The 27,663-nt window shown below is 49.8% G+C and overlaps 2 protein-coding genes across 4 annotated transcripts; one reads left to right on the top strand and one right to left on the bottom strand.

Moving 5' to 3' along the window:
* The first annotated feature begins 13,215 nt into the window (after positions 1 to 13,215).
* On the top strand, positions 13,216 to 20,932 carry LOC103634898 (protein ALWAYS EARLY 2). Of its 2 annotated transcripts, none has more exons than XM_008657475.4 (16): positions 13,216 to 13,509; positions 13,968 to 14,110; positions 14,273 to 14,368; positions 14,470 to 14,532; positions 14,690 to 14,767; positions 15,507 to 15,672; positions 15,841 to 16,275; positions 16,815 to 16,898; positions 17,002 to 17,147; positions 17,989 to 18,255; positions 18,344 to 18,525; positions 18,630 to 18,912; positions 19,444 to 19,647; positions 19,828 to 20,010; positions 20,096 to 20,242; positions 20,332 to 20,932. In XM_008657475.4, the coding sequence occupies exons 2-16, from the start codon at positions 14,003 to 14,005 to the stop codon at positions 20,530 to 20,532; spliced, it is 2,643 nt and encodes an 880-aa protein (XP_008655697.1). In that variant the 5' UTR covers positions 13,216 to 13,509; positions 13,968 to 14,002; the 3' UTR covers positions 20,533 to 20,932. The 2 variants fall into 2 exon arrangements, with proteins under 2 accessions (XP_008655697.1, XP_008655696.1); XM_008657474.4 differs by having other exon boundaries at positions 13,225 to 13,509; positions 15,832 to 16,275.
* A 1,075-nt stretch (positions 20,933 to 22,007) lies between these two features.
* Positions 22,008 to 25,560, bottom strand: LOC103634897 (uncharacterized). Of its 2 annotated transcripts, XM_008657473.3 has the most exons (4): positions 24,968 to 25,560; positions 23,728 to 23,907; positions 23,165 to 23,581; positions 22,008 to 23,065 (listed from the first exon to the last, which is right to left on the bottom strand). In XM_008657473.3, exons 1-4 carry the CDS (start codon positions 25,298 to 25,300, stop codon positions 22,241 to 22,243), a joined length of 1,755 nt encoding a protein of 584 aa, XP_008655695.1. In that variant the 5' UTR covers positions 25,301 to 25,560; the 3' UTR covers positions 22,008 to 22,240. The 2 variants fall into 2 exon arrangements, with proteins under 2 accessions (XP_008655695.1, XP_035817504.1); XM_035961611.1 differs by having other exon boundaries at positions 22,008 to 23,581.
* Positions 25,561 to 27,663: the final 2,103 nt, after the last annotated feature.

The raw sequence follows: 27,663 nt of genomic DNA, 5'->3' as shown, positions 1-27,663 counted from the left end.
CAATGACAATTTCATTGGGCACCATTGGTGCCTGTGCCCTCAAACGCAAGAACCTTCGGACATACGCCTGAAGGTATTCTTCGTGATCTTGGGTGCACTGGAACAGAGCCTGAGCAGTGACCGGCTTCGTCTGAAATCCTTGGAAGCTAGTTAACAACAAGTCCTTCAGCTTCTGCCACGAAGTGATCGTTCCTGGTCGAAGGGAGGAATACCAGGTTTGAGCCACACTCCTGACAGCCATAACGAAAGATTTGGCCATGACTGAAGCATTGCCACCATACGAAGATATTGTTGCTTCGTAACTCATCAAAAACTGCTTCGGGTCTGAGTGGCCATCGAATACAGGAAGCTGGGGCGGCTTGTAGGACGGAGGCCAAGGTGTAGCCTGCAGCTCAGCGGACAGAGGAGAAGCATCATCAAAAACAAAATTCCCATGATGGAAATTGTCATACCAGTCATCTTCGTTGGGAAAACCCTCCTGATGAAGATCTTGGTGTTGAGGCCTTCGGTGCTGCTCATCCTGGGTAAGATGACGAACTTCTTCAGAGGCTTCGTCTATCTGCCTCTGCAGTTCAGCCAGCCTGGCTATCTTTTCTTTCTTCCTCTGTACTTGTTGATGAAGCATCTCCATATCTCTGATTTCTTGATCTATCTCGTCCTCTGGTGGTGTCGGGCTGACAGCCTTCCTTTTCTGGCTTCGGGCCTCCCGCAGGGAGACTGTCTCCTGATTGTGGTCCAGTGGTTGCAGAGCTGTAGTCCCAGTCGCTGAAGCCTTCTTCGGCGCCATGACGAAGGTTTATGATCGCCGAAGATGCTCAAAAAACTGAGAGTGGAAGTGAGTTCACCGGAGGTGGGCGCCAATGTTGGGGACTTGTTCTCAAGTGCTATGAGTTAAGAACAAGGCAACATAGAAAAATGTTAATCGTTAAGGTCCTTCGTCCTCCGAAGCATTATTTCCCTTAGGATATAATGGGTTACGGACGAAGGTTATGAAGGACGTACCTTCATAAATTTATTAAACAATGACGAAGGATGGAATATAAAGGATATAAAAGACAACATTAACAATTATATATTATTATTAGGTATAAACAGAAATACCGCTGAATTACAAGTGTACCTTCAATCGAAATGAGATGCCAATACAAGCGTGACACAAAAAGCGAATGCCAAGTCAGCGTGAACGGTACGGGAGTACTGTTCACCTATTTATAGGCACGGGACGCAGCCCGTACAAAATTACATTAATGCCCTTTACATTTGATAATAAACATATAGTACTCTGTCGAGGTCTTAATAGCCTTTTCACCCTTAAGTCGGTTTCAACTGCTGCTGTCTCGCCGAAGCTTTCCTGCTTGCACCTTCGGCGCTTCACCAACCTTCGTATTATTCTGGTCTACTGTGACGCCTGACTTGAGTCCGAAGATACCTGTTCACACATTATACTCCAGAAACATTATTAAATCCTGTTTTTGAGGACCTTCGGATGCCGAAGGTCCCCAACAGGCCGTACGCGCACAGATGTGGAAGTGTATATGCAAGGGCATAGGGGTTCTGATCCTCAGAATCCTGATGTTTTATGCACTTAGACGGCCACCGACCGTCTAGTGTGTTTTTGGTACTCTATTATGTGTTTGTCCATCAATTTGGTGATGCACTTATATTTGATATTGTTTGCCTCCACGCTTCGTATGGGCAGTAGATGGTTCAACGCCATGGACAGGAGTACGATTGGAGGAGCCAGCCAATCGACCCTCAGGCAACATATGCTAGCACAGGAGGACAAGCCCATGGACGGTGGGATTATTTGATTTGGATTTCAAAATTATCCTCATATGCTTGCGATTCAACTTCGTCCATGATTTACTATACTAAGTGCATGGTTCACTCTTGTAGGTTGGGTATTTTTGATTCTACGATTGATTCTAGGGAGCTGAGACACCGTGGACGACAGTCCACATCGTCGTCTTCACAGTCGTCCCGTTCACGATCATCCGCCCAAGAGATAGAGCTTGCAGTGTTGCGTCAACAGGCAGAGTATCATCAATCAGTTTTGAGGGAACAATTGGAGTACTAGAGGCAAAAATCTGAGTACCAGAGACAAGAAGCTGAGTACCAGAAGAAGGACGAGTATTATGCAAACCTCCAGGCCCAAAATCAAGCTCTTCTCTCGGTAAGTTGAAGTAACATTTTGTACCTTATTTTGCAAAACACATGATGTGTATCTTATTTGCTCAACAATGGCTTATATATATTTTTTAGCAACTAGCCCAACAAGCGGGCGTCCCAATGCCCACATATGGGATGCCGCCTCCGGACTTTGCACTGCTGATGCCAATGCTGGCGCCTCCACCTCCGCCTTCCGTCACAATTCCCTATGGTATGTACTCATATGCGTGTGTGACATGTTCATAGATATCTTATGTGTTTAAATGAAAAACTGAGTGGTTACTATTTCATGTGTGTGTGTTATAGAGATTTTAGACACCACCCGCTTCAGTTGCCGCACCTAGAGATGGGTCTGGTCAAGACGACACATCGCATTCTTGGGTGAACAACCTTTTCAACACGCAGAGTCCAGCCGGAGGAAGTGGCTATAACTCGAACCAACCAGGCGATGGATTTGAGTGATAGTTCATCAAATGTGTTTAATTTGGAACTATTACTGTTCATGTCAAACCCTATCCGTCGAACAATGTCAGCTTTTATTTTGGACCTATATGTTGATGTAAAAGACTTGTTGAGACTATTTGGAACTATATGTCGTTATGCTAAATTTGTGAATGTGAATACTTATGTGAGTATATTTATGATTGTGAATATGTGGTTGTATATGAACTCTGTGTATATTTGCATGAAATCTGTTTTTTTTTTGTAAATGTCATATTTTTAAAAAACTGAATTTTGTGTAATTTCTGAAATTTGTTATGTCCGACGGCCTGACGTCAGCAGTCGGACATAAGGGTTGGTTATGTCCGACGGCTTAATATAAACCGTCGGAGATAACAAACCCTTATGTCCAACGGCTGACGCCAGGCCGTCGGACATAAAAGCTGTGGGTCCCACCATCCGACCGATAAAACGGTTGACATTTACTATCTCCGACGGGTGGTTGCGGCCGTCGGAGATAGCTTATGTCCGACGGCCGCCGTCGGACATTACGCTATTTCCGACCCCCTATCTCCGACGGTTTAAAGCTTATGTCGTCGGAAGTTGTTTCGTTTACTGTAGTGAAAGAAAGAGCATAATTAGTTAACTATTTTATATTAGAATAAAAAAAGACCCTAACAAATTTATGTTTCTATGAAAGTACTTTCCAAGACAACTCAATGAATATGGTGTTCAAGTTTATAAACATTTCAAAAGTTATTAATGACGAAAGTTTCTGAAGAATTGATACCAAACTCACCCGAAATCTGAAGTACATGCCCAAAATGAGGGGTCGCGGCGTGGTGTGGAACTGTGGATGGGGTGGTGGACGATGGAGATGGCACTGCGTGGTTTGGAACTGTGGGTTGAGGTAACTATAATCATTTAAAGACAAAAGACAATATTGACCTTTATCATTTCAGTGTAACCTTCGGTGTCCGGACTCTATAAAAAACTATTATGTTCAACCCATCCTACGATATTATATTAATAAAAGCTCAATCGGAGTCCGACCGAACACCAACTAATAATTAGTTTATTAATTGGGTTGAGGCACAACTAGAATCAGCTAAAACTTGATAAAAGGCAATATCGCCCTTTATAATTTCGATGCAACCTTCGGTGCCCGGGGCATTATAGGAAACTATTATGTTCAACCCCAACTAATATTTTGTTGATTTAAAAACTCTACCGATAGAAAAAGACTGTCCACGGTATTATTTTAAGGAAAAGCTCAATCGGAGCCTGATCAAGAAAGATCAGAGAAATCATTGAGTGACCTTTTTAAAGGTTGGCCTAAAATTTGCTCTCACTGGATTTTAAACTCAGTACCTAATAAGTGGTATTCAAACCATCTAACCAACTCAGTTAGAGCCCGTTTCGCTTTGTTTAAGCCAGCCCAACAAGTTGAAGGATTCTAGATAGGCCCTTAACAGTATTTGTTAAAAAAGGAAAGTATGATCTAACGAGACAGTCCTTATTTAGAATTAAGTATGAGTACACGTGTCGTTTGAGAAATTTCTTTTGTTAAATTAAATTTTTTTAGAAGCATTATATTATAGGACACATACCGCATGATTGGTTGCACTGCTCACGGCGCCCAGGCTTTCGACGTGCGTTGACCGCGTCCAATCCTGTGATTGGTTTCCTGTGTCGTCGTCTGCAAGCATGGATGAGCTCATGCAACTTTAGTTCTTTTACCCGTCGGGTTTTGCATGTGTGGAGAAGTAGGTGAGGGTCTTTGCTGGCGATGCAGGCTCGCGCGCGACCGGCGCACGTAAATGCGGCAACCAATCAGTCAGATAGATCTACTCCCTCTCTCCTCGTGTCTTGGACCAGTTTCAGCCAGAGTTTTATTTGTAATTGCATCATGCATTGTTTAGAAAACATAAAGAGTTCAAGCAAACGAATGGAGATTACAAGTTACAACAAACTGTCTGTGCTTCGTGTTTTAGAACTGCAGGAGTAATGAAACGCACCAATTGGTTGAGTGGCAGGACAGACAAGGTGAAGAGAAAAGGAATGACCACGAGAAGCAATGCATTGCCTTCATCCTCCAACATCTGAGGCTGCTCGTTTAGACCAAGGAAACAGGCCAACAAAAACAACCATCAAGTGAGCAGGGCCATGCGGATTAGTGAGCGAGGAGACGTGAATGAGAGAGGAAACATGAAAGGTTCGCTTGGTCCATGGGAGTATTTCTATTTTAACTAGCTGAATGCCCGTGCGTTGTAACAGGAATATATAATATTAGTATTCTACGATAACTTATATACAAAATGTGTGTTATACCGTTATGAAAAAATGTTTCATAATCAATTTGTGATTCTGGCCATACATAAATTTTGTTATTTATAATCTATATGTTTCACCACTACATTGCAACCATCAGTATCATCACACTTCGATGTATGTCACGATTTGCATGATCTTATCATTGGAGAACACGTTCCACACATACCGGAAGAAATTCCCTCGTACATCATTAGTCATCAGACACGTACCACCATACGCTTTTGCTTAAACAAAAAAGACAAGTGTGTGTTTGCGAAGAGAATTAAAGGCAAGCCGGCACAAAAGCTACCCCAACGGTGGCGAGGATGACGAACTAGTCATTGTTGTCGGTCCTCCTCTGCGTCACCTCTGGCGCCAAGATGACGCCACAATCCTCGATATAGTAGTCGTCAAACGCGCGCGACATACCGAGTACTGATGACTCTTGGCTGGGCTGTAAAACGAAGTGCACCCCGGGCTCATCAGCAAGGTAGTACCTCTGGCTGTTGCACCACCGGATGCGCTACTCCTCTACATACATCGTGTTCGAGGACACTCATACAACATTAGCAACGACCATCGTCTTAGCGCACAAGAATTCATGGTCAGTCAGTAGCGACTTACGTGGCAGATTGGGCTTCAGGTGGACGATAAGTTGGACGACGTGATGGCGTCGTCATCGAATGCGGTGCCCAGAACAACCCGAAAGTCGCCGACGTTGGCGATGACCATGAGGTCCCCTGCTTGATGATGGACAGCGCGGAGCAGCCGCTCTGCACCGCGTCCAAGCGGCGGCTGCACCGGAGCTTGTCGTACATAGCGGCACATGCGGCCACGTAGGGCTATTTCTAGAGGTCGAACTGGCAGTCGCCAAGTTTCTTCTTGTCGTCGATGAGCGACCCCAACGCGAGTGCCTCCTGCTAATGGTGTTTGTTCAGGGTTTTCAAGTAAGAAACATGGATTCATGTTTGGCATTGGTTTATAAAAATGACTCACAAGTAAGATCCATGGAAAAAATATTACGAAGAATAAATGTCACGCATGCAAAAAAAATTTAAGTTGAAAACTGTCGGGGACCATAATTAGGGGTACCCTCAAGGCTCCTAATTCTCAGCTGGTAACCCCCATCAGCACAAAGCTGCAAAGGCCTGATGGGTGTGATTAAGTCAGGGATCGGTCCATTCAAGGGACTCGATCACGCCTCACCCGAGCCTAGCCTCGGACAAGGGCAGCCGACCCCGGAGGATTTCCGTCTCGCCCGAGGCCCCCCTTCAGCGGCGAACATGTTTCCGGCTCGCCCGAGGCCCTGCCTTCGCCAAGAAGCAACCCTGACCAAATCGCCGCACCGACTGACCAAATCGCAGGAGCATTTAATGCAAAGGTGGCCTGACACCTTTATCCTGACGCACGCCCCCCAGCCGGCAGAGCCGAAGTGACCGCCGTCACTTCGCCGCTCCACTGACCGGCCTGACAGAAAGACAGCGCCGCCTGCGCCACTCCGACTGTGGTGCCACTTGACAGAGTGAGACTGACAGGCATTCAGGCCCTGCCGAAGGCACCATAGGAAGCTCCGCTTCGCCCGACCCAGGGCTCGGACTCGGGCTAAGTCCCGGAAGACGGCGAACTCTGCCCGACCCAGGGCTCGGACTCGGGCTAAGTCCCGGAAGACGGCGAACTCCGCCCGATCCAGGGCTCAGACTCGGGCTAAGTCCCGGAAGACGGCGAACTCCGCCCGACCCAGGGCTCGGACTCGGGCTAAGTCCCGAAAGACGACGATCTCCGCCTCGCCCGACCCAGGGCTCGGACTCGGGCTAAGTCCCGGAAGACGGCGAACTCCGCCCGACCCAGGGCTCGGACTCGGGCTAAGTCCCGGAAGACGGCGAACTCCGCCCGACCCAGGGCTCGGACTCGGGCTAAGTCCCGGAAGACGGCGAACTCCGCCCGACCCAGGGCTCGGACTCGGGCTAAGTCCCGGAAGACAACGATCTTCGCCTCGCCCGACCCAGGGCTCGGACTTGGGCTCGGCCCCAGAAGACGACGAACTCCGCTTCGCCCGACCCCAGGGCTCGGACTCCGCCCCGGCACCAGCCGGCGATCTCCGCCTCGCCCGAACCTGGGGCTCGGACCCGACCTCGGCCACGGAAGACAGACTCGACCTCGGCTTCGGAGGAGCTTCCACATCGCCCAACCTAGGGCGTAGACCAGCCACGTCAACAGGAGGCGCCATCATCACCCTACCCCGAGCTGACTCGGGCCGCAGGGAACAAGACCGGCGTCCCATCTGGCTCACCCCGCCAGATAGGCAATGATGGCGCCCTGCATACTCTATGACGACGGCGGCTCTCAGCCCCCTTACGGAAGCAAGAGGACGTCAGCAAGGATTCAACCGCTCTGACAGCTGTCCCTCCGCCAGGCTCCATCGCTCCTCCGACGGCCACGACATCACACCAGCTGGGTTCCAAAATCTCTCCGGCTGCCACAACGGCATGTACTTAGGGCGCTAGCTCTCCTCCGCTAGACACGTAGCACTCTGCTACACTCCCCATTGTACACCTAGATCCTCTCCTTACGCCTATAAAAGGAAGGACCAGGGTCCTCTTAGAGAGGGTTGGCCGCGCGGGGACGAGGACGAGACAGGCGTTCGCTGGAGGCCGCTCGCTCCCTCTCCCGCGTGGACGCTTGTAACCCCCTACTGCAAGCGCACCCGACCTGGGCGCGGGACGAACACGAAGGCCGCGGGATTCCCACCTCTCTCACGCCGGTCTCCAGCCGCCTCGCTCTCCCCCCTTCGCGCTCGCCCTCGCACTCGACCCATCTAAGCTGGGGCACGCGGCGACATTCACTCGTCGGCTCAGGGACCCCCCGGTCTCGGAACGCCGACAGTTGGCGCGCCAGGTAGGGGCCTGCTGCGTGTTGACGAACAGCTTTCCGTCAAGCTCCAGATGGGCAGTCTCCAACAACCTCTCCAACCTGGGACGGTGCTCCGTTTCGGGAGTCTTGAGTTCATGTCCCTCGATGGCAGCTACGACATGATACTCCTTCCACCGCCGTGCGACAACGACAGTGGCGGCCGACAACCCGTCCGCCGGCGGCGGAATCGGCGACGTCTTCCCCGCATGGTGGAAGAACAACCTTCGAGCTCACCCCGTCCTCTCCCCCGCCGGCGGAGGAGGAGGCGGGGCAACCAAGGCCAAACAGGAGACAGCGCCTCGTCGGCTATCGAGCGAGTCGGCGGCCCCAGCGCCCCAACGGGGGGCGCACCGGGCGTCGACCTCGCGTTTGAGACGAAGGCGAGCGCCGTCTCCCCGCGACACGCCAATCCCGAGCAAGCGGACGACGCCAGCACGCTCGCGAAAAGCTTGCTGGACGTCACCCTCGTACCTGAGACGACGGTGTAGTCAGTCCCCGACGTGACCTTATCGCCGCCCGTCGACCAAAAGGTACCGACCGATCCCCATCCCATGTCTTTCGGATTCAGCCTCAACCCGCCTAGCGACTTCGCTTTGGCGGGCGCTCTCGTAGAGGCAAGTCCAAACCCACTGGGGTTTCGTATGCGGTCACCTTGGGACCGGCTGACGGACGTCTCGACCTACGGGCCCTCTGGATCCGAGGAAGACGACGAGCACAGCGTCTGTTGAGATTTCTCTGGACTTGGCAACCCCAGTGCCATGCGGGACTTCATGACCGCGTGCGACTACTGCCTTTCCGACTATTCCGACGGTAGCCGTAGCCTCGGCGACGAGGACTGCGGCCCAAGTCGTGAATGCTTCCATGTCGATCTAGGGGGTCCCCCCGAAGGCAACCATCTCGGCATGCCGGAGGACGGTGACCTCCCTAGGCCGGTGCCTCGCGTTGACATCCCACGGGAGCTAGCTGTGGTCCCCGTTCAGGCGGGGGGCCATGACCCACAGCTCGAGCAAATCTGCGGGGTGCAGGCTAGGCTCGATGAGGGAGTAGGAGCGCTTGAGCCGATCCGTCGGGACGTCGGGCAGGCATGGGCGGGCCAACCTCCGGCCGGAGAAATACGTCATCTACCCCAGGGCTTCCAGCACCGCATCACCGACGACGTCAGGGTTAGGCCGCCACCCGCATCCAGTGGGGTCGGCCAGAACCTGGCGGCAGCAGCAATGCTTCTTCGCGCGATGCCGGAGCCATCAACCACCGAGGGGCGGCGAATCCAGGGAGAGCTCAAGAATCTCCTGGAAGGCGCCGCGGTCCGATGGGCCGAGAGCTCCGCCTCCCGAAGGCAGGGGTACCCCTCGGAACCTCATGCCGCGACTTCTCGATTCATGCGGGAAGCCTCGGTCTACACCGGGCGCACGCGCAACACCGCGCCTGTGGCCCCGGGTCGCCTCGGCAACGAGCACCATCACCGCGACCGTCGGGCCCATCTCGATGAGAGGGTGCGCCGAGGCTACCACCCCAGGCGTGGGGGACGCTATGACAGCGGGGAGGATCGGAGTCCCTCGCCCGAACCACCCGGTCCGCAAGCCTTCACCCGAGCCATCCGACGGGCGCCGTTCCCGACCCAGTTCCGACCCCCGACTACTATCACAAAGTACTCGGGGGAGACGAGACCGGAACTGTGGCTCGCGGACTACCGTCTGGCCTGCCAACTGGGTGGAACGGACGATGACAACCTCATCATCCGTAACCTCCCCCTGTTCCTCTCCGACTCCGCTCGCGCCTGGTTGGAGCACCTGCCTCCGGGGCAGATCTCCAACTGGGATGACCTAGTCCAAGCTTTCGCCGGCAATTTCCAGGGCACGTATGTGCGCCCCAGGAATTCGTGGGACCTCCGAGGTTGCCGACAGCAGCCGGGAGAGTCTCTCCGAGACTACATCCGGCGATTCTCGAAGCAGCACACCGAGCTGCCCAACATCACCGACTCGGATGTCATCGGCGCGTTCCTCGCCGGCACCACCTGCCGCGACCTGGTGAGCAAGCTGGGTCGCAAGACCCCCACCAGGGCGAGCGAGCTGATGGACATCGCCACCAAGTTCGCCTCCGGCCAGGAGGCGGTCGAGGCTATCTTCCGAAAGGACAAGCAGCCCCAGAGCCGCCCATCGGAAGATACTCCCGAGGCGTCAACTCAGCGCGGCGCCAAGAAGAAGGGCAAGAAGAAGTCGCAAGCGAAACGCGACGCCGCCGACGGGGACCTTGTCGCCGCCGCCGAGTACAAGAACCCTCGGAAGCCCCCCGGAGGTGCCAACTTCTTCGACAAGATGCTCAAGGAGTCGTGCCCCTATCACCAGGGGCCCGTCAGGCACACCCTTGAGGAGTGCGTCATGCTTCGGCGCCACTTCCACAGGGCCGGGCCACCCGCGGAGGGTGGCAAGGCCCGTGACGATGACAAGAAGGAAGATCACCAGGCAGGAGAGTTCCCCGAGGTCCGTGACTGCTTCATGATCTATGGTGGGCAAGCGGCGAACGCCTCGGCTCGGCACCGCAAGCAAGAGCGCCGGGAGGTCTGCTCGGTGAAGGTGGCGGCGCCAGTCTATCTAGACTGGTCCGACAAGCCCATCACCTTCGACCGAGACGATCACCCCGACCATGTGCCGAGCCCGGGGAAATACCCGCTCGTCGTCGACCCCATCATCGGCGACGTCAGGCTCACCAAGGTCCTCATGGACGGAGGCAGCAGCCTCAACATCATCTACGCCGAGACCCTCAGGCTCCTGCGTGTCGATCTGTCCTCTGTCCGGGCAGGCGCTGCACCCTTCCATGGGATCATTCTCGGGAAGCGTGTCCAACCCCTCGGACAGCTCGACCTTCCCGTCTGCTTCGGAACACCCTCCAACTTCCGAAGGGAGACCCTGACGTTCGAGGTGGTTGGGTTTCGAGGAACCTACCACGCGGTACTGGGGAGGCCATGCTACGCGAAGTTCATGGCCGTCCCCAACTACACCTACCAGAAGCTCAAGATGCCGGGCCCCAACGGGGTCATCACCGTCGGCCCCATGTACAAACATGCGTTCGAATGCGACGTGGAGTGCGTGGAGTACGCCGAGGCCCTTGCCGAGTCCGAGGCCCTCATCGCCGACCTGGAGAGCCTCTCTAAGGAGGTGCCAGACGTGAAGCGTCATGCCGACAACTTTGAGCCAGCGGAGATGGTTAAGTCCGTCCCCCTCGACCCCAGCGGCGACACCTCCAAGCAGATCCGGATCAGCTCCGGGCTCGATCCCAAATAGGAAGCAGTGCTCGTCGACTTTCTCCGCGCGAACGCCGACGTCTTCGCGTGGAGTCCCTCGGACATGCCTGGCATACCGAGGGATGTCGCCGAGCACTCGCTGGACATCCGAGCCGGAGCCCGACCCGTCAAGCAGCCACTGCGCCGATTCGACGAGGAGAAGCGCAGAGCCATAGGCGAGGAGATCCACAAGCTAATGGCGGCAGGGTTCATCAAAGAGGTATTCCATCCCGAATGACTTGCCAACCCTGTGCTTGTGAGAAAGAAAGGGGGGAAATGGCGGATGTGTGTAGACTACACTGGTCTCAACAAAGCATGCCCGAAGGTTCCCTACCCTCTGCCTCGCATCGACCAAATCGTGGATTCCACTGCTGGGTGCGAAACCCTGTCTTTCCTCGATGCCTACTCAGGGTATCATCAAATCAGGATGAAAGAGTCCGACCAGCTCGCGACTTCTTTCATCACACCCTTCGGCATGTACTGCTATGTCACCATGCCGTTCGGCTTGAGGAATGCGGGCGCGACGTACCAGCGGTGCATGAACCATGTGTTCGGCGAACACATTGGCCGCACGGTTGAGGCCTATGTCGATGACATCGTAGTCAAGACGAGGAAAGCCTCTGACCTCCTTTCCGACCTTGAAGCGACATTCTGATGTCTCAAGGCGAAAGGCGTCAAGCTCAATCCCGAAAAGTGTGTTTTCGGAGTACCCCGAGGCATGCTCTTGGGGTTCATCGTCTCCGAGCGGGGCATCGAAGCCAACCCGGAGAAGATCGCAGCTATCACCAGCATGGGGCCCATCAAGGACTTGAAAGGCGTACAGAGGGTCATGGGATGCCTCGCGGCTCTGAGCCGCTTCATCTCACGCCTCGGCGAAAGAGGTCTACCTCTGTACCGCCTCTTAAGGAAGGCCGAGTGCTTCACTTGGACCCCTGAGGTCGAGGAAGCCCTCGGGAACCTGAAGGCGCTCCTCACAAAGGCGCCTATCTTGGTGCCCCCAGCTGCCGGAGAAGCCCTCCTGGTCTACGTCGCCGCGACCACTCAGGTGGTTAGCGCCGCGATTGTGGTTGAGAGGCAAGAAGAGGGGCATGCGTTGCCCGTTCAAAGGCTAGTCTACTTCGTCAGCGAGGTACTGTCCGAAACCAAGATCCACTACCCACAAGTTCAGAAGCTACTGTACGCGGTGATCCTGACGCGGCGGAAGCTGCGACACTACTTCAAGTCTCATCCGGTAACTGTGGTGTCATCCTTCCCCCTGGGGGAGATCATCCAGTGCCGAGAGGCCTCGGGTAGGATTGCAAAGTGGGCGGTAACAAAATGTTCCATAGCGCTCCAAAATATTCACATACAATATTTTCAGCCATGCAACAAAGGCCAGCCGATTGCCTTCCATATCATACATGCGCGCGGTAATAAATCACGGATCTAGCAATTCCGCTTGGGAAACGCCCTGTTTTTTTAATGGAGTGAGTAACTTACGGGTCTTTTACAGTATTTTGTTTAAATCACCATTAGCGAGGGACCTAGAGTGTGTCTCTATTCTAAATTACTACTCCTTCAGTCCCCGCGATATAAGACGTAACCACTTTTTTGTTCTTATTCTATAATATAAATATACACGCATCGATGCAGTGCTATAGAGACAATTAAGTACATATTTTAGTCTTTAAACTAGAGGTGGTCACAACTTATATACTGGAACAGAGAAAGCAAAATATAGCATGCTTTAGACTCTGTAAAATCTCATAAAAACATGTTAACATTCATATTATCAAATAAATTCATCCGAGGCTTATGTTACAGTGAGTTTAATGAAAATAATTTTATCCTAAAATTTCACGAAGGCTATTGTTTGCTTCTGCTACTAGAAACGAACAGTTCAAAGGCAGCTAGCCACGCGCCACGCGTGCTTTCTCGACCGCCACAGACCCACCCACCGGCCCAAGACCCACGCGACAGTCCAAGGCCCACGCTGCGCCGCGCCCGTCTCCCCAGCTTGCACTTCGCCCGACCCTAATTTTCAAACGCGGGAATTCGCGTGTGCCCCACCTGTAAGCGCCCCACCCACCGGCCCAAGCTCCCACACGTCCCCCCCTCTTCCGGTCTTCCCCTTCCCTTTTCTCTCTACTTGTATGTATCCCCCCCGCCCGCCAAGCCGCGGCCGCAGCGCAGCAGAAACGCAAACCGGCCACCCCACCCCCACTCGCCGCCCCATCTTCGCTCCGATCCATCCACGCCGCCGCGACCGGCCCCAGAGCAGCACCTTCTCGCCGCCGATACCCAAGCCTCTGCCCGCGTGGTTGCGCCTCCGCGGCGGCGCCGGCGCCGTCTGGGAGCGCGGCTCGGGCGTTCGAAAGGCGCCCTCGCGCGCGCTGTTTCGTCTAGATCCGATCCAGGTGAGCTCCTGTGCGGGTCTTAGCTCTGGGATTCCTCGATGTGAGGGGTCTCCGCCGGTGTGGTTCGGGTGTGAGGTCGATTTGTGCTCGTGGTTTTCTGCGTGGTTTTGCGGGGTGCGGAATTTGCGGGTTTTGCGTTGTTTCTGTGACGGGGGAGGGAGGGAGGCCGGGTTCGTCGGAGCCCTCGGTGCTGTGGCTGCGAGTAATCGAGTCAAGCGCGGCTGCTGGGTGCTGGCGGCAGAAGCATCTTCGCTGCTCGCGAGGCCACATTGGCCTGGATCGCAGGCTCGCAGCTACAAGCGAAGCGCTCCTCCGGAGTCGGCCTTGCCCACGCGCCAGCACCGTGTGCCCGTTTCGATCTCCTCCTTCTCCCGCCGAACCCCGAAGCCGCCGCGACGCTCGTCCCTCCAGCAGCGGGTTTAGCACTGCTTTTCACGCACTTTGTTTGTTGCTCGCAGCAATATTTGTTGAGCCGAAGGCAAGGACAGTTTTGATGGGCCCATCAAAGGGTTCTCGAACTATTAACAAGATCATAGTAAAAGGATCTGAATATCAACAGCAGCATGATGATCCATCTAGTTCAAGCAAAGCTAAACAGAAAGTACGTATAATTATTTCTCTTGGAAGCTGTACAGAGATTTATGATAGATGGGCTGTAGATAGCGACCAGTGATCGTGACATCATATCATCTAAACTAGCATTCTATTCTGCACTGATGTAGTATTCAGTTCTCTCATTCATCAAAATAATTTGATTTTGCAGAGGAGGAAACTCTCAGACTTTGATCCCAAATGGAGCAAGGATGAACTTACAAATTTTTATGAAGCCTACCGTCAATATGGGATGGACTGGAGAAAGGTTCGAACTGTCTGTTTCCCTTTGATCTGCTCCATCATCTGTAAATATCATTCGAGGTGTCATGGCTGTGTGAATTTTGATCGGCGAATTTGGTTATGCAGATCAGCATAGCGATAGGCACTAAGTCATCGGACATGGTGCAGTCTCTTTTCACTTTACATCGGGTGAGTCTGAATTTCGCAGAAATAGTACTTATTTGGATGTTCATGTTTTAATGCATATCTTCGTGCCAAATAAACACATCTAAGCTACAGTTCAGCTTGAATGCCATGTTGCACTCTATGATCCTTGTTGATTGACATGTTTCATTCCTTTTGGTAGACTTTCTTATCTCTTCCAGAACATCAAGCCACTGCCATGGGATTTATTGCGCTGGTGACTGGTCATCACAATGCTTCGGTTAGCTTTTCATCCGTTACTTGTTCGAATTACTGTTTTTTATATGTAGAACGACTCTCAAATCTCATTTTCTTTCATTTTTTATTTGATCAAGTGAACATTTGTCCCATATGAAGCTAACATGCTAAGCTTGTTATAATGAAGATCAGCACACCTGATCATTATTGTTACAAAATATGCTATGATAATTTCATTAAATAAGAATAGCTATATAGCCCCTTTCTTTAATAATTTAATGTATGATTTGGCTTGGCGCAGTCTCCAAAGCTAACTTTTTTTTACCATTCTCTTGTTATGAAATATTTTTCACAACAATAAAATCATGACCATTGTAAATTACTTTCAAATATAAATGCAATGCAATGGTGCACCATTTTTCATAACACTATCTATATAACATTAGAGTAATCATCAGTCAAATGTCACCAACTCATAGTGGTGATGGTGTTTCTAACATCAAAAGACGTCCAACCTAGAGCCACTTGGGTCATTTTGCCATACTTGGCACTTCTTAGGCTTAGAAGCACAATTCATACAAACGGGTGAATCATAAAACATGATGAGATGGAAATGCAATGTGGGATAGACAAGACAAAACAAGTGAATTGTAAAAGTTATAGAACTTGACACAGTTTTAACCTAGTTTCTTATTTTTTACCAGCATACCTACAAAACATGGTTTTATCTGAATTAAATTGACATTTTTTCGTTGACTGACTTGTGATGCTTGAAATGTCAGGAGAAAACCACGACTCATAGAGGATATGATCACGTAGTCAGAGCATCTGGAAAGGCAAGGAAACATGGTGAAAAACCGAAATCAATTGATGGACCTGACCTGCCCAACTGTCAAGAAGCGAAAATTTCTGGATTTTCAGATTTATTCCAGAGTCGATACTATGGCGGTGAGTATTATAACAAAAACATGTCATCTTCTGTTTCCCTTAATAACATTTCAGTCTTTCTCATAAGGATTGCCAACTAAGGAGGAAACTGTTAACAGAAAGTTTGAGAAGTACCATTTTATTGGATAATTTGTCGCCTAAGAATTTACATTTTTTTAGTTTCTTCAGAATTGGTCAGGTACATCCGAAATCATGCTGTTCGGAGGCGTACTCCTCGTATACCAGCTATAGTTTCTGCAGACAGGAGTACCATTGATGAGGCCACACCAGGAATTGAAAATGTCATCAGTTCTACCAAGAGAAAATATGAAGCAGCCAATAACGACTCTGCTATTGTCCCAACAAATAAGTACTCTCCTGACAGAGTTTCTGGCTTCGCTGAAGCACACAAGGCTGGTCAAGATCATTGTTTGTTGGAGACCATAGGAACTGGGCATGTAGCGACATGTCAACAACATTCAAAGAAAACAAGAATTCAGCAAACTATGGAGGAAGGTCAGACTGGTGTAGTTGATCATGAGACAACGATGGCATCTAAAGAAGGGAATAAGCCAGTTGATTTATTAAACAACAATCAGTTATTTATCGACAATATTTCTGAAGGTACTTTTAGCAATTGGTTTATTCTTTTCTTTTCACTTTTATTGGCAAAATGTCAACATACTCATTATTTATCCAGACATCATTTTGTGCCTCGCTTCCAATTCTGTTTTCTGTATATGAAATACTTCATTCTCGTGCACTAGATTTCCATTGTACATACTAGATTTCCAGACCATGTTTTGAAAGGTTGGGCCTGAGCACACACCCCATCAACCCGTTAGCCTCCAGCCCACTACTTTGGAAAAATAAAATACAGATCTAGCACACAGATGAACTAGTTTTACAAAAATGCAACCAGAGAAAACCCCTGACCCCATGTACAATATGTGATTGAGCATTCATTATGTTTACTTCCTCAACCACATAATTGCTGTTTGGTGCATATTCCTTGTCATAGGATTTCACTCATATTATTGTTGAAAGGCATCCTTGTTAGTAATTCTTGGTACTGCTAAGGTTAATAAGCATTGTAATGTTTTACTAGTTACTACTGTTTTAGATGAAAATATTTGACTGCTTGTGTTCTGTTATGGTTGCAGATGATATGTTGGTCTTGGATGTATTGTGTAGCCTGATGAATGCACCCTCTAAAATGCCAAAACTAGAGATTAATATTCCTTCAGGTCAGCTTTTGTCAATGCTTTGCTCGTAGTTCATTTTTTTTCCACATCATATGTTAGCCATGTTGATAATTTCTTATGTATCTCTTCTCATGTACTGATCCAGGTTCGGTTGGAAAAACTGACTCTACGCTATCTCAGAGAAGGGAGGAAGGCCACCCTACCATTGATTTATCTAAACAAGGGAAGCCAGTTGGTAAATCCAGTGCTTCCAAGACTAGGAAGAAAAAATATAAGATATTAGACGCAGAGGTTAGTTTTTTAAACATAAATAATAAACTGAACCTTTGTTTTATGTATTACCTCTGTCGCAAAAATGATGCAATTCTAGGTTGGTCAGTCAAACTAACTAAAGTTTGACGGAGCTATGGAAAACGGCACTAACATTTAAGACTCCATATAGGTATATTATAAAAATATATTCATTACAAATTCTATTGATACTTCTTCTTCTTTGGTATTATAAGCATTAGAAACATTTTATATAAATGTAGTCAAACTTAAGATATTTTGGCTGAGCACTACTCTAGAATTGCATCCTTTTGGGACGGAGGAGTACTCCCATATAAATTTATGTTCTCTTTCTGGTCAATCTAGGAAATAAATTTTGATTGGCTCATCTATGTTCATTTTCTACTTTGAGTCAACTGTTTCCTTGTTAGTGTTATGATTTTGTTTGTTTTGGTGGAACCAAGATGAGATTAATGAACTCGTGAGATTGCTTTAGTGTATCTGATGCTGTCGGAATTTACTCTCATAGTTGGTTCATTTCTTCAATTCATTAATTGTTATCTTCCATTTTTGAACTCAATGCCACTTGCATCCCATTGAATTTATAATGTTCTGGGAATAATGTTTATAATGTTCTGGGAATAATGTTTAAGGGTATTCATTTTGATCAATATATCCCTAGCTGGTGGTGTCTGGTGTCCACTGTTTACAAATGTTTATCATTTGAAATCATCTTAAATATCGATCAACATTGATATGTTCTCCTGTGCTAAATGCTAATCTCTTCAGATAGTCTTATGATTCTCTCTCTCTCTCTCTCACACACACACACACACTCCCACTCATTCTTTTTGTGTCACAGGTGCCTGCTGTAGCACAAAACGTTTGTGGTAATAGTTTAGCCCTGCCGGAAACACTGAGGGTTGTTATCACTGATGATTCTTCCTTGTGTACTGACTCTGGAAGAGTGGGGATACCGGAAGCATCTGAAGATATTCCTGCTGAAGTTCCCAGTGCACAAACAGAAACCAAGCCTGAAGTGAGAATGTCTGGAAGGACCAGACGGAAATCTCAAATGCATTGCAAAACAAAGCATATGTCATGCAATGAAGGTTCAGATAATTTACAGGTAGTCTATACCACCTATTATCAATAATTCAATATTGCAAGTTGAAATAATTTACGGGTAGTCTATCCTAACTGTTGACTATGTTCAGGCAAAAAAATTGCTGCACTGTTTGTCATCCGAACCACTTCGTAGATGGTGCACATATGAGTGGTTCTACAGCGCAGTTGATTATCCATGGTTTTCAAGTAATGAGTTTGTGCACTACTTAGATCATGCAAAATTGAGTCATCTTTCAAGGTTGACTATACCAGAATGGGGTACAATTCGAAGGTATAATCCAGCAAACCTTGGAGGATGTAGTCTTTGTTTCATTGTCAATTCTGTTAGCATTCTGTTTGTTTATGCTATATATACTGAACAAGTTTTTCCTGCAGCTCCCTTGGTATTCCACGTCGATTTTCAAATTATTTTCTGGCCGTGGAAAAAGAAAATCTTGAGGATTATCGGGAGAAAGTTAGAAAAATCTATGCTCAACTCAGTGATGGTTCAAGGGATTTTCTACCTGCAGACCTAGCTAGACCATTTTCAATTGGTCAGCAAGTTATTGTTCGTCATCCAAATTCTAGGGAACTTTGTGATGGCAAAGTGGTGATGATGGGTCCGGATTGTTACAAGGTTCATTTTGATGATCCTGACATTGGTGTTGATATTGTAAAGGTACGTAGTTTCTGTTTCAGCTGCTTTCATAAACTGTCAATAAAATTTTATATTATGCTGGTAACATGACATTTTTTCATGTTAAGCATCAAATCTTTACTTTTCACTTTGAAAAATCAATTTTACAATTCATGGAACACTGCTGTCTTTTTTCTGTAAGCCTATTCCTGTGCAAGTGTAGTACCAAGCTTTTTTGCCCTTTACATGTGGAGACTACTAGCTTCTTTTCGCAATCAAGAAACTTTTCAATAGAGGATTGTCAGCATGGGTAGCTGCTGCATCTAGCTGCAATCTCGAATTCTCGATCTGGTACTGACTATGCTGCATACAAATTTCTCTTTGGTTTGGCTTGGAGCATGCTTACTTTATGATGTTTTTTTAGTACTTTTACTTTGGATTGAATTTTCCTTGAACTCGTTGAGGATTTGTTAATTATTCACGATCTTATGTGTTCCTGTGCTTGAGAATTTCAATCTGACAGTCTGATGCTATGTGGAATAAAGATACATACCTGAACTTATTTGGTTTCAGGACACTGATTGTATGCCAGTCAACTGGCTGTATAACCGTCCTGACAACATGAGGAGCTGCCTTTCAAATGATGCGTACAGCATACTGGAGATGGATCACATTCCTGACCTTACAGCAAGTGAGAATGAGGATCATGCTGTAAACGGATCTACTGTACTTGAGGGGCTCAAAAGTCTGCGCTTAACATCAGATAGACAACCTAAGGTTATCTGGTTTAAAATACTTTTCTCTCAGGGTTCATAAATTCTAGAGTGAGATTCAACATGCAGTAGGCTAAGTAACTGTATATTCACGTAGCAGTGCTTAGTCCTCTACTCATCCATAAAATGCAATTGTCATGGTTAGTATCTGAGGTCTAAGTTTCTGTTGATGCTTCACTTGCAGGCAGAATCTATTGTAAACAGTGAAAGACCACCATATAGGAGTACATCTGACAGCCCTGCAAAATCTAGAGATTGCCCAGACAATAATAGTGCTGGCCACTACGATGAGCTAGAGTCATATATAGCCGCATTTGCAGAAAGATCACTATCACAAGCCAGGCAGATGGTTGACAAAGCCATGCAGGTATGTCAAAACCTAGCTGGCAATTACTGGACTCTGTACAACAGATTGCTCATAGTTTCTTCGATATGTTGCTTATGTTACATAGGCGAACCCTGGAGGTAATGAGGATGAAAAGGTATGCACGTCAAATCAAGTGGCAGGTTGTGCAGGCCCAGGTTTTGAACCTGCCCGTGGCGCCCAACTTCCTTCTGACCTGATATCGAACGGCATCGCCACGGTTCTTTCAATCAAGGTAAAATACTGACGCGCCTTGTTATCGAGACCGGAGAAGCTATGGTTACAGGCTATTCTCATCTCTTATGTTCCTCCAATTTTGTGCAGAGCCTTAGCGACTCGCGACATCCGTTTGCTAACGTAGCAGGCGTCTTGGATCACGCTTGCTCCATGCTGCGTCCAAGCTGTCCGCAGAACCTCGCTTTGTACGATCAAATAAAGAGAGACATCGGTATCATAAAGACCCAGATATTTGCACTTATGCCAACAGCATTGGGCAATTGCAGCCCTCCTGTCCCGCCCATGTAACTGGGCCCTGAGCAAGATACTTCCGCTGCCTTCATGCAGGCCCTGCAGTAGTACACGCTTCTTCCTTTGCTGTGAGTACAAAACGCAGCGAACTTGATGTTATGGAGGAAGTCCTATGTATATACCTCGATGGCTTAATAGTTTATAGGTATACACATATTCAGGATAGTTGACATATGATTTTGGAGTGAATAAAGTTATGTCTGTAGTCATTTAGGATGTAGTGAATAAAGATGTATGCCTGCAGTAAGTGGCGGACCCAGAAATTGGCCAAGGCCTGGGTCGAAGCGACCAAAAACTCTAATAGTAGTATATAAAAAAAATTGTACGGCGAAACAACGTTGTCATGGATATTAAAGATGACATACAAGTTATGATGTAGCTACTTCTAAATGTATCATATCAACATCAGTGCTTTTTGCTTCAGAACCTTGAAGGAAATCATATTAAGAACGAACCTTGAAGGAAATCATATTAAGAACGTGACATGAAAGGTATTGTTGAATAAATTTAATAATATTAGTAATTGGTACATACCACTAGTACGAGGTAGATTCACCCTGCGGGTTCTCGTGTCTTGAAAATAATTCAATATCTTTGCATCCTCAATGCTTGTAAATATATCCCTCTTAATATAACACATCATACGATGGTTAAGCCATTCGTCTCCTGTTTTATTCCACAACTCAGTTTTAATGATATTTATAGATGAGAAAGTTCTCTTCATAGAGGTTCAATCTTAAACTTAATTTCTAGCCATGTGATCTTGTTTATTTGGTTGCAACTTTTTGATCTTTTATTTGGTAATTATGGTATTAGATGGCTGTATGGAATATCTTGTTTCATACTCCCTCCAACCTTTTTTATTTGACGTTTGCTAGTGTAAAATTAAACTATCATACGTTAAATAAAAGAAAATGGAGGTAGTAGTTTCTAAGCCTTATGGCTTGTAATTTTTTTTCCTCTTCGGTTTAGAATCATTTGCTAGCTTGGGAATTTTTTGCTTATCCTAGCTTGATGGTTTGCTCTCTAGTCTCTCCCTCCCTCCATCTCTCTAGACTAGTAGGAGCCTAGCATATGTTGCCCGAGGTCTTGCTACTAGCCTAGTATGTAAATCTGCAGAACACATGTAGGTGGTCGTAGCCTGCTCTTGCTTGCATATGTGTTATCCTATGCTTGCGAAGCTTGCAATGTGCCGGATGGTACATATAACTATGACTCAGCGAGACCAGAGGGCAGACCGGCAGAGACAACAGATGCAGGCTTGCAGCTCTTCAGCACAGTTCATTCAGACTCGAACACGAGCTCTTCTAAAAAATTTTTAGACCTGTGCCCCGGGCCGTGGCCCAGAAGGCCATAGGCCTGGGTCCACCTCTGCCTGCAGTCATTATTGTTGAATGTAATGTCACAAGATGGTTTCTTGATCAGAAAATTTATTTTCAGTAGAAAGAGGAGCTTGCCTGCCTGAGTCATCATTCAACAGAAGCAAAATCATGTAATACTGAGCTCGCTTACAAAATGGTATTCCTCTTCATGTTTTGTTTCCTATCTAAAATTGTGAAACGAGAACCAAATCCTACCCTGTAAATTTTTATCTTGTAAACTGTATACAGATATACAGACGAATTTACACAAGGTTAGTATGATGCTGTGATCAGGGAGGAGGAAGGAACATCCCCCAACTGCTGTCGGATCGCCAACTCATCATCTATTGTCGTCTTGTAAAGGCTGTGAAGTGGAACTCGATCTGCAGCCGCTGGTGCGGCGCGCCGCCACCGTCGATGCCGCTGCCGCCCTTTTTCTCGATCTCCAGCTCCTCCCTCAGCGGGATGGCGGCCAGGAACCTCTTGATGAACTCCCTGCAGCATTCCTTCCCGGCGACGACCACCTCTTCGGTGCCTTCGGCCCGCATCTCCGACGAGCCGTCGAACCTCAGCATGTAGGCCTTGTCGCAGCCCTCGTGCAGCCTCTCGCCGAGCGTGTCGACGACGTAGTAGCAGTCGCTCTCCACCTTGAGCGCGAAGAAGTGGTCGTTCCAGCTGACGATGTACACGTCCGCGCGGCCGCCCGGCCCGCGCCCACGTCCGCCGCCGCCGGCGATCTCGCGCCAGATGTCGTCGAACGACATGGCGCCGGACAGCGACGCGAAGCTCTCCGGCTGGAAGAAGCCGACGAAGGCCCTGTCGTGCCGCACCGCGATGGGCCACGCCCGGGACGCCAGCACGGTGTCCAGGTCGAGGTGCCGGTTGGGGAACCGCGCCGCGCGCGCCTCGTCGTCGCAGAGCCGCCTCCACTCCGACGAGCCGTCCCGGATGAGCGCGTCCAGCTCCGGGCGGGTGGGCATCGCCGGGTGGCCGGCGTGGAGCGCCGCCGCGAGGACGGCGGCGAGCGCCGCGCACGCGCCCTCCCCCCCAGCGCTGCCGTCGCGCTGGTCGATGGACGCGAAGAACACCGGCGTCCTCAGCCTCGTCTCGGCGTCCCTGCTCGTGAACTCGCGCGTCTCCCAGCCGCCGGCCGGACCCGGACCGTCGTCCTGCGCAGGGTTCGTCGCCCGCCGTGACAAGATCAGCGCCGGTGCACATGACGAGGAACGTAGCATTTCATTTCCATCACGTGCCAGGAGGAGGCTCACCGTGCACTTTGTGGGCAGTTCTTGGGAGAGCGACTCGGCGGTCCTCTTGTCGAAGTCCCTGCTCCTCCTCGTCCATGGCAGGAACCGGCGCTTCGACGTCGAGGCCGGTTCCGGGCTCGCGCCGCCGCTGGTGCTAGCACTGCTGACGCTAATCGTGCTGCTGCTGCTGCTAGTGCTGCTCACGCTGCTGGTGTCGGAGCTCCTTATGTTGCCATACACGGCCACCCGGCCTTCCTTCTCAGCCAGATCAAGCAGCTGCTTCAGGTCAAGGACATCATGGCACGTCGCTGACTCCAAGCTCTTGCGGCTACCTCGCATTGTCGGCGGAGGCGCCATGTACGTTCTCGGCTTCTCCCTGAACGAGACTGCCCTATCGACGTCCGGGCGTGTGTTCGCGTCCACGAGCTCCACGTCCACCTGAACAGTTAACCACACCCAATTCTATCAGTTACACATGTCATTTCCATCAAACATTTGCCATCCACGTCTATTATTATCCTAATCCAAAGCAGTGCCACTAAAACTGCAAATGGCCGGCAATGCAGTTGAAAGATCGCGCTTACATAAAGCATGGCATCGCTTGCCCATCCGTCCTTCCTGACCCTGACGGGGACAGCCACCAGCTGGTGGTCGTGCTGCTGCAGCTGCATCTCCCAGCAGCACTCCTCCAGGCTTATCATGGCTGTCCCGATCTCCTCCAGCCTCACCAGCTCCTTGTTGCCCCGGCCTTGTTCTTGGAATCCCTGCGTCGTCGCAAAGCAATTGTTACTGCCAGCGCAACGATGGCTACAGAGCCTACGACGCATCCGCCCAAAGAAGGGGCGGGCGTAGCTAGCTACTAGAAGGTGGATTCATCCCCAAAATAGCAAAAAGAATAAACGTTGCTTGCTACTGCTGCTCAAGATTACTGCTTTGGAAGGAAGCTAACATGATCTTTATTTGATGCCTACTTTGGTTTGGTGGTTCTATTTCATGGGAGGTTGCAATATAAGCTATTCTAGTAATTGAATTTTACTTTTATCCACTCCAAAAAGGGTTTTAAAAATATGGTAGCTACAAATAAAAAAAATGAATGAAACAGAAATGTCACAAGAAAAAACTGACAAAACCACGTATAATTTGGGGGCACAACAAACACCTTCTTCCAAAAAGCTGTCATGAAAGCGAGAGGGGGCACACTGTTGGTACATAACCCTCAAAAATTAACACCATGACATAGATCTCGCAACCTAAATAACTAAAGTCAAACTACACGGGCCAATCAGAGCGGACCACGTGGCCCTGCCGACCTGGCCCCCCTCCTCTCCCTGTACACGATTTCAAACCACGCACACGAAAAAACTTTAGACAAATGCTCCCACACAGCAATGATGAATACTTTTCTTTCATGAGCTCAACACTAAGCTATAGTGTATGCATTATGATGCTCGGCCCAACACTTGAAGAAAGCTGTGCATTGACCTCGAGCACTCCACACCGAAGCTGCGGTCGCAAGCCTCCAGCTTACCACCGATGCCGCGATGCGCCGACGAAATATCAATGACAGGCTGATTTAAAAAACTGAATAGAAAACCCCGGGCATATTAAATTATGCTTGCAGAAGGTGACGTACCCAGTCATGTTCGTAGGGTTCAAATCAGTGTAACAGAAGATCTAGCAGAGTCTCGACTGATTTGGTACGGCAAATCAGTGTAACAACACCGGTAGGTACTAAGCTAGGCGATCTGGTTCCGCTCAAGAAACTGATCATCAAGAGCGGGAGGAGGGAGGAGGGAGGAGGGAGGAGGGAGGAGGGCGCCTTACATAGAGGACGGAGAAGAAGACCCCGCGCTCCGGCCGGCCGGCGGGGCCGACGACGTCGTCGAGCCTGAACCGGTTGCCGTCGCGCGGCTCCCAGCGGACGGTCCCGCCGGCGCCGACGGCCTCGACGGCGGTCACCCCGCGCGCCCACCGCCCCGTCAGCATCTGCGACAGCGCGCCCCCGGGCGCGGGCCACTTGACCTTGACGGCGGCGGCGGCGGCGCCCGCCCACGCCGCGGGGAGGCCCTCGAGCCTCGCGGGCCCCACCCTGACGCCGCCACCGCGCCGGCGGGCGACGCCTGCGGGCTGCTGCTGCGGTTTTCTCGCCACCACCATCCCGACCGCCGTGGCCTCCGCTTCGATGCCCCTCCCTCCCTCCCGGCGGCTGCCCCTTGGGCACCGACGCGACGACGCAGGGGCGTAGTGGCTTGCTTGCTTCCTCGGGCGTGCCGCTGCCGCTACGCTGGCGCTGGTGTCCGGTCCGGCTGTGTGTCCGCCGCGGCCTCGTCGCGGTGTCCGCTTCGGTTAATTTTCAACCGCCCCGAGGCGACAGGCAACACAAGAAGAAGAGCGCGGGCAGGGCCGCCCGTTGCCGGCCGCGGAGCCTTTTAATAGCCACATGCCCGCCCACCCGCCCGCCCGCCCGAAGGGGGATCCGGCCATCCGGGATCCGGGGATACGCGCGTGCGGGGCCACGGTGTCAGCGGCGGAGCCAGCGTGGGCGCGCGGGATTGGACGTGGACGGGCGAGTGGGGCCGGACGGACAGCCCACTCGCGCCGCACCAACCGCCGCCGGCGCGTGCGCGACGTGCGAGTGCGAGGCGAGCGGCGCGGGGGCAGCTGCGCGCCACATGCAGGCTGCTGGGGGCAGGCGCGTCATGGAACGCGGGAACTGGCTCCAGTCCAGGCTCTGGCTCACATGCTCGGTTTGTTCTACGCGGCGCATTATTGCTGCTGCTGCTGCTGCTGCCGGTGTTGGTGGAGCTGTTTGCCTGTTTCGGCCTTTTTTTTCCTAGTCATGCACTCATGCTCATGCGTACAGTACATATGTACGTATACGCGCTGGGCTGGCCTTCTAGACCACCTGACTCTGTGATGACGAGGAGGTGCTGTCCGTGTCAGGATCGATGAAGCACTCGGACATGCACGCACATTCGTCGATGGAGACTCGAGCGGTCACCGTTGGATGCTGCAGAGGAACGAAAGAAACATCCACAGATCAGTCGGTCCGTACTCGAGTGTCCGTGCGACAAGCGCGCGCGTGCGACAAAGTTTACATACCATCACTCACTAGTACTGGTACACGTAAGAGCATGTCCACTCGCGTAAAACTGTCGTGCTAAATTCTCGTCACCTAGAGTGTTACCGACTACTCCATCTGTCTCATGTCGTGAGACAATGAAGTTTTAAAAAAACATCTGACTCAAGACAAACCTTTGTTACCTCAGGATATGAGACAGAGGGAGTAACAGTAGATCGAAGTAAAATCGATAAAACCGAGTTCCTACCCCCGCAACTTTGGAAACCGTTGAAGCCGGCCTCATCGAGTTTAGAGGCCAACCAGGCCAGATTTGTGTGGACCGTGAGTTGATTTATTTTCAAATCGGGTTTTGGTACGGAAACTTAAAGAATGTTTCGGAGTTGATTAACGATGAGATGACTATCGTCTCTGTATATAAAAGGACCACGACTGATCAAGGCCTCCAACATTCAAATCGAACAAAAAATAATTTACTACTTCTCTTCCAACCCCTATATAATTGTTCATCGCTTGATCTGGCAATGAAACATGACACTCCAGGCTTGTCGATTGAACTAGAGTAACCCAAAGACACCCTTGCCCATATAGGGTCTCTTTTAGACGAGAGCTTTGACAATTACTTTGCTAGTTTTTTGGTACTTATTTATCTCCACAATAGTTTTTATGTTTATAAATTTTTATGTCTTCATAAAATTTTAGGTCAATGAGTGGCTATTGCACTCTGTGGACTCTGTTGATGGCAACGATAAGAAGGAACAACCTTGTAGAGCCAAATAGCCAATACCTACAACTCCACCAAAGAAGCTCCTTGCCACCATATCCCCAAGCAACTGAAGGATGATGAGCAACCAGAAGATCACCCCTTTCAACGGTATCTCCAACCACTTGTACGTGGCCTGACCGAGTGGAGAAGATGATGTTATGCTGCTTGAGGAGGCCAAGGAAATCTTTCGCAACAAGCTCAACTAAACCAACTTCAAGCTAGAGCGCATGCTACACGCTCGTCACTAAGTGGTACTGGAGGTATAATGACAGTGGCTTGAGTGATGTGGGCGAAAGATCACGTCCGAACATGGACGATGATTATAGATCCATGTCACTTGAAAGTGTGCACATACCATGCTCTATTGGTCATGATATGACAATAGTTTAACCAAAGGGGAAAAGCCCGACAACAAGTAATAGCGAATCGACAATAGTTACGGAGGAAATAATGTTAAAGATAATGTACAAGGCTACCCTGAGAATTGCTCATAGTACTAGATCGCTTCATCAATTTAACAAAAATGCTGGATCGCTATACCGTCGACAAGGACAAAGACATGAAAATAGGCCCCAATGCAAGTTGGCCTTAGAAACCTTGACAAAAACAATTGAAATTAGACGAGGGAAAAACGGTCAACTAGGAGAGGAGGAAGACGGGGAGTAGTGTATTAGT

The sequence above is a fragment of the Zea mays genome, chromosome 8, assembly GCF_902167145.1.
Source record: "Zea mays cultivar B73 chromosome 8, Zm-B73-REFERENCE-NAM-5.0, whole genome shotgun sequence".
NCBI classification, from domain to species: Eukaryota; Viridiplantae; Streptophyta; class Magnoliopsida; order Poales; family Poaceae; genus Zea; species Zea mays.
This window is presented reverse-complemented; position numbering and strand designations above follow the sequence as displayed.

Excerpts from the sequence above, each read along its gene's own strand:
- LOC103634898 (XM_008657474.4), top strand. The coding sequence starts at position 14,003 with ATGGGCCCATCAAAGGGTTCTCGAACTATTAACAAGATCATAGTAAAA. Across the intron at positions 14,768-15,506 it reads CTGGTCATCACAATGCTTCG|GAGAAAACCACGACTCATAG; the intron begins GTTAGCTTTTCA and ends TTGAAATGTCAG. Across the intron at positions 16,276-16,814 it reads TATCGACAATATTTCTGAAG|ATGATATGTTGGTCTTGGAT; the intron begins GTACTTTTAGCA and ends TTATGGTTGCAG.
- LOC103634897 (XM_035961611.1), bottom strand. The coding sequence starts at position 25,300 with ATGGTGGTGGCGAGAAAACCGCAGCAGCAGCCCGCAGGCGTCGCCCGC. Across the intron at positions 23,908-24,967 it reads TCTTCTTCTCCGTCCTCTAT|GGATTCCAAGAACAAGGCCG; the intron begins GTAAGGCGCCCT and ends GCGACGACGCAG. Across the intron at positions 23,582-23,727 it reads CAAGCGATGCCATGCTTTAT|GTGGACGTGGAGCTCGTGGA; the intron begins GTAAGCGCGATC and ends TTAACTGTTCAG.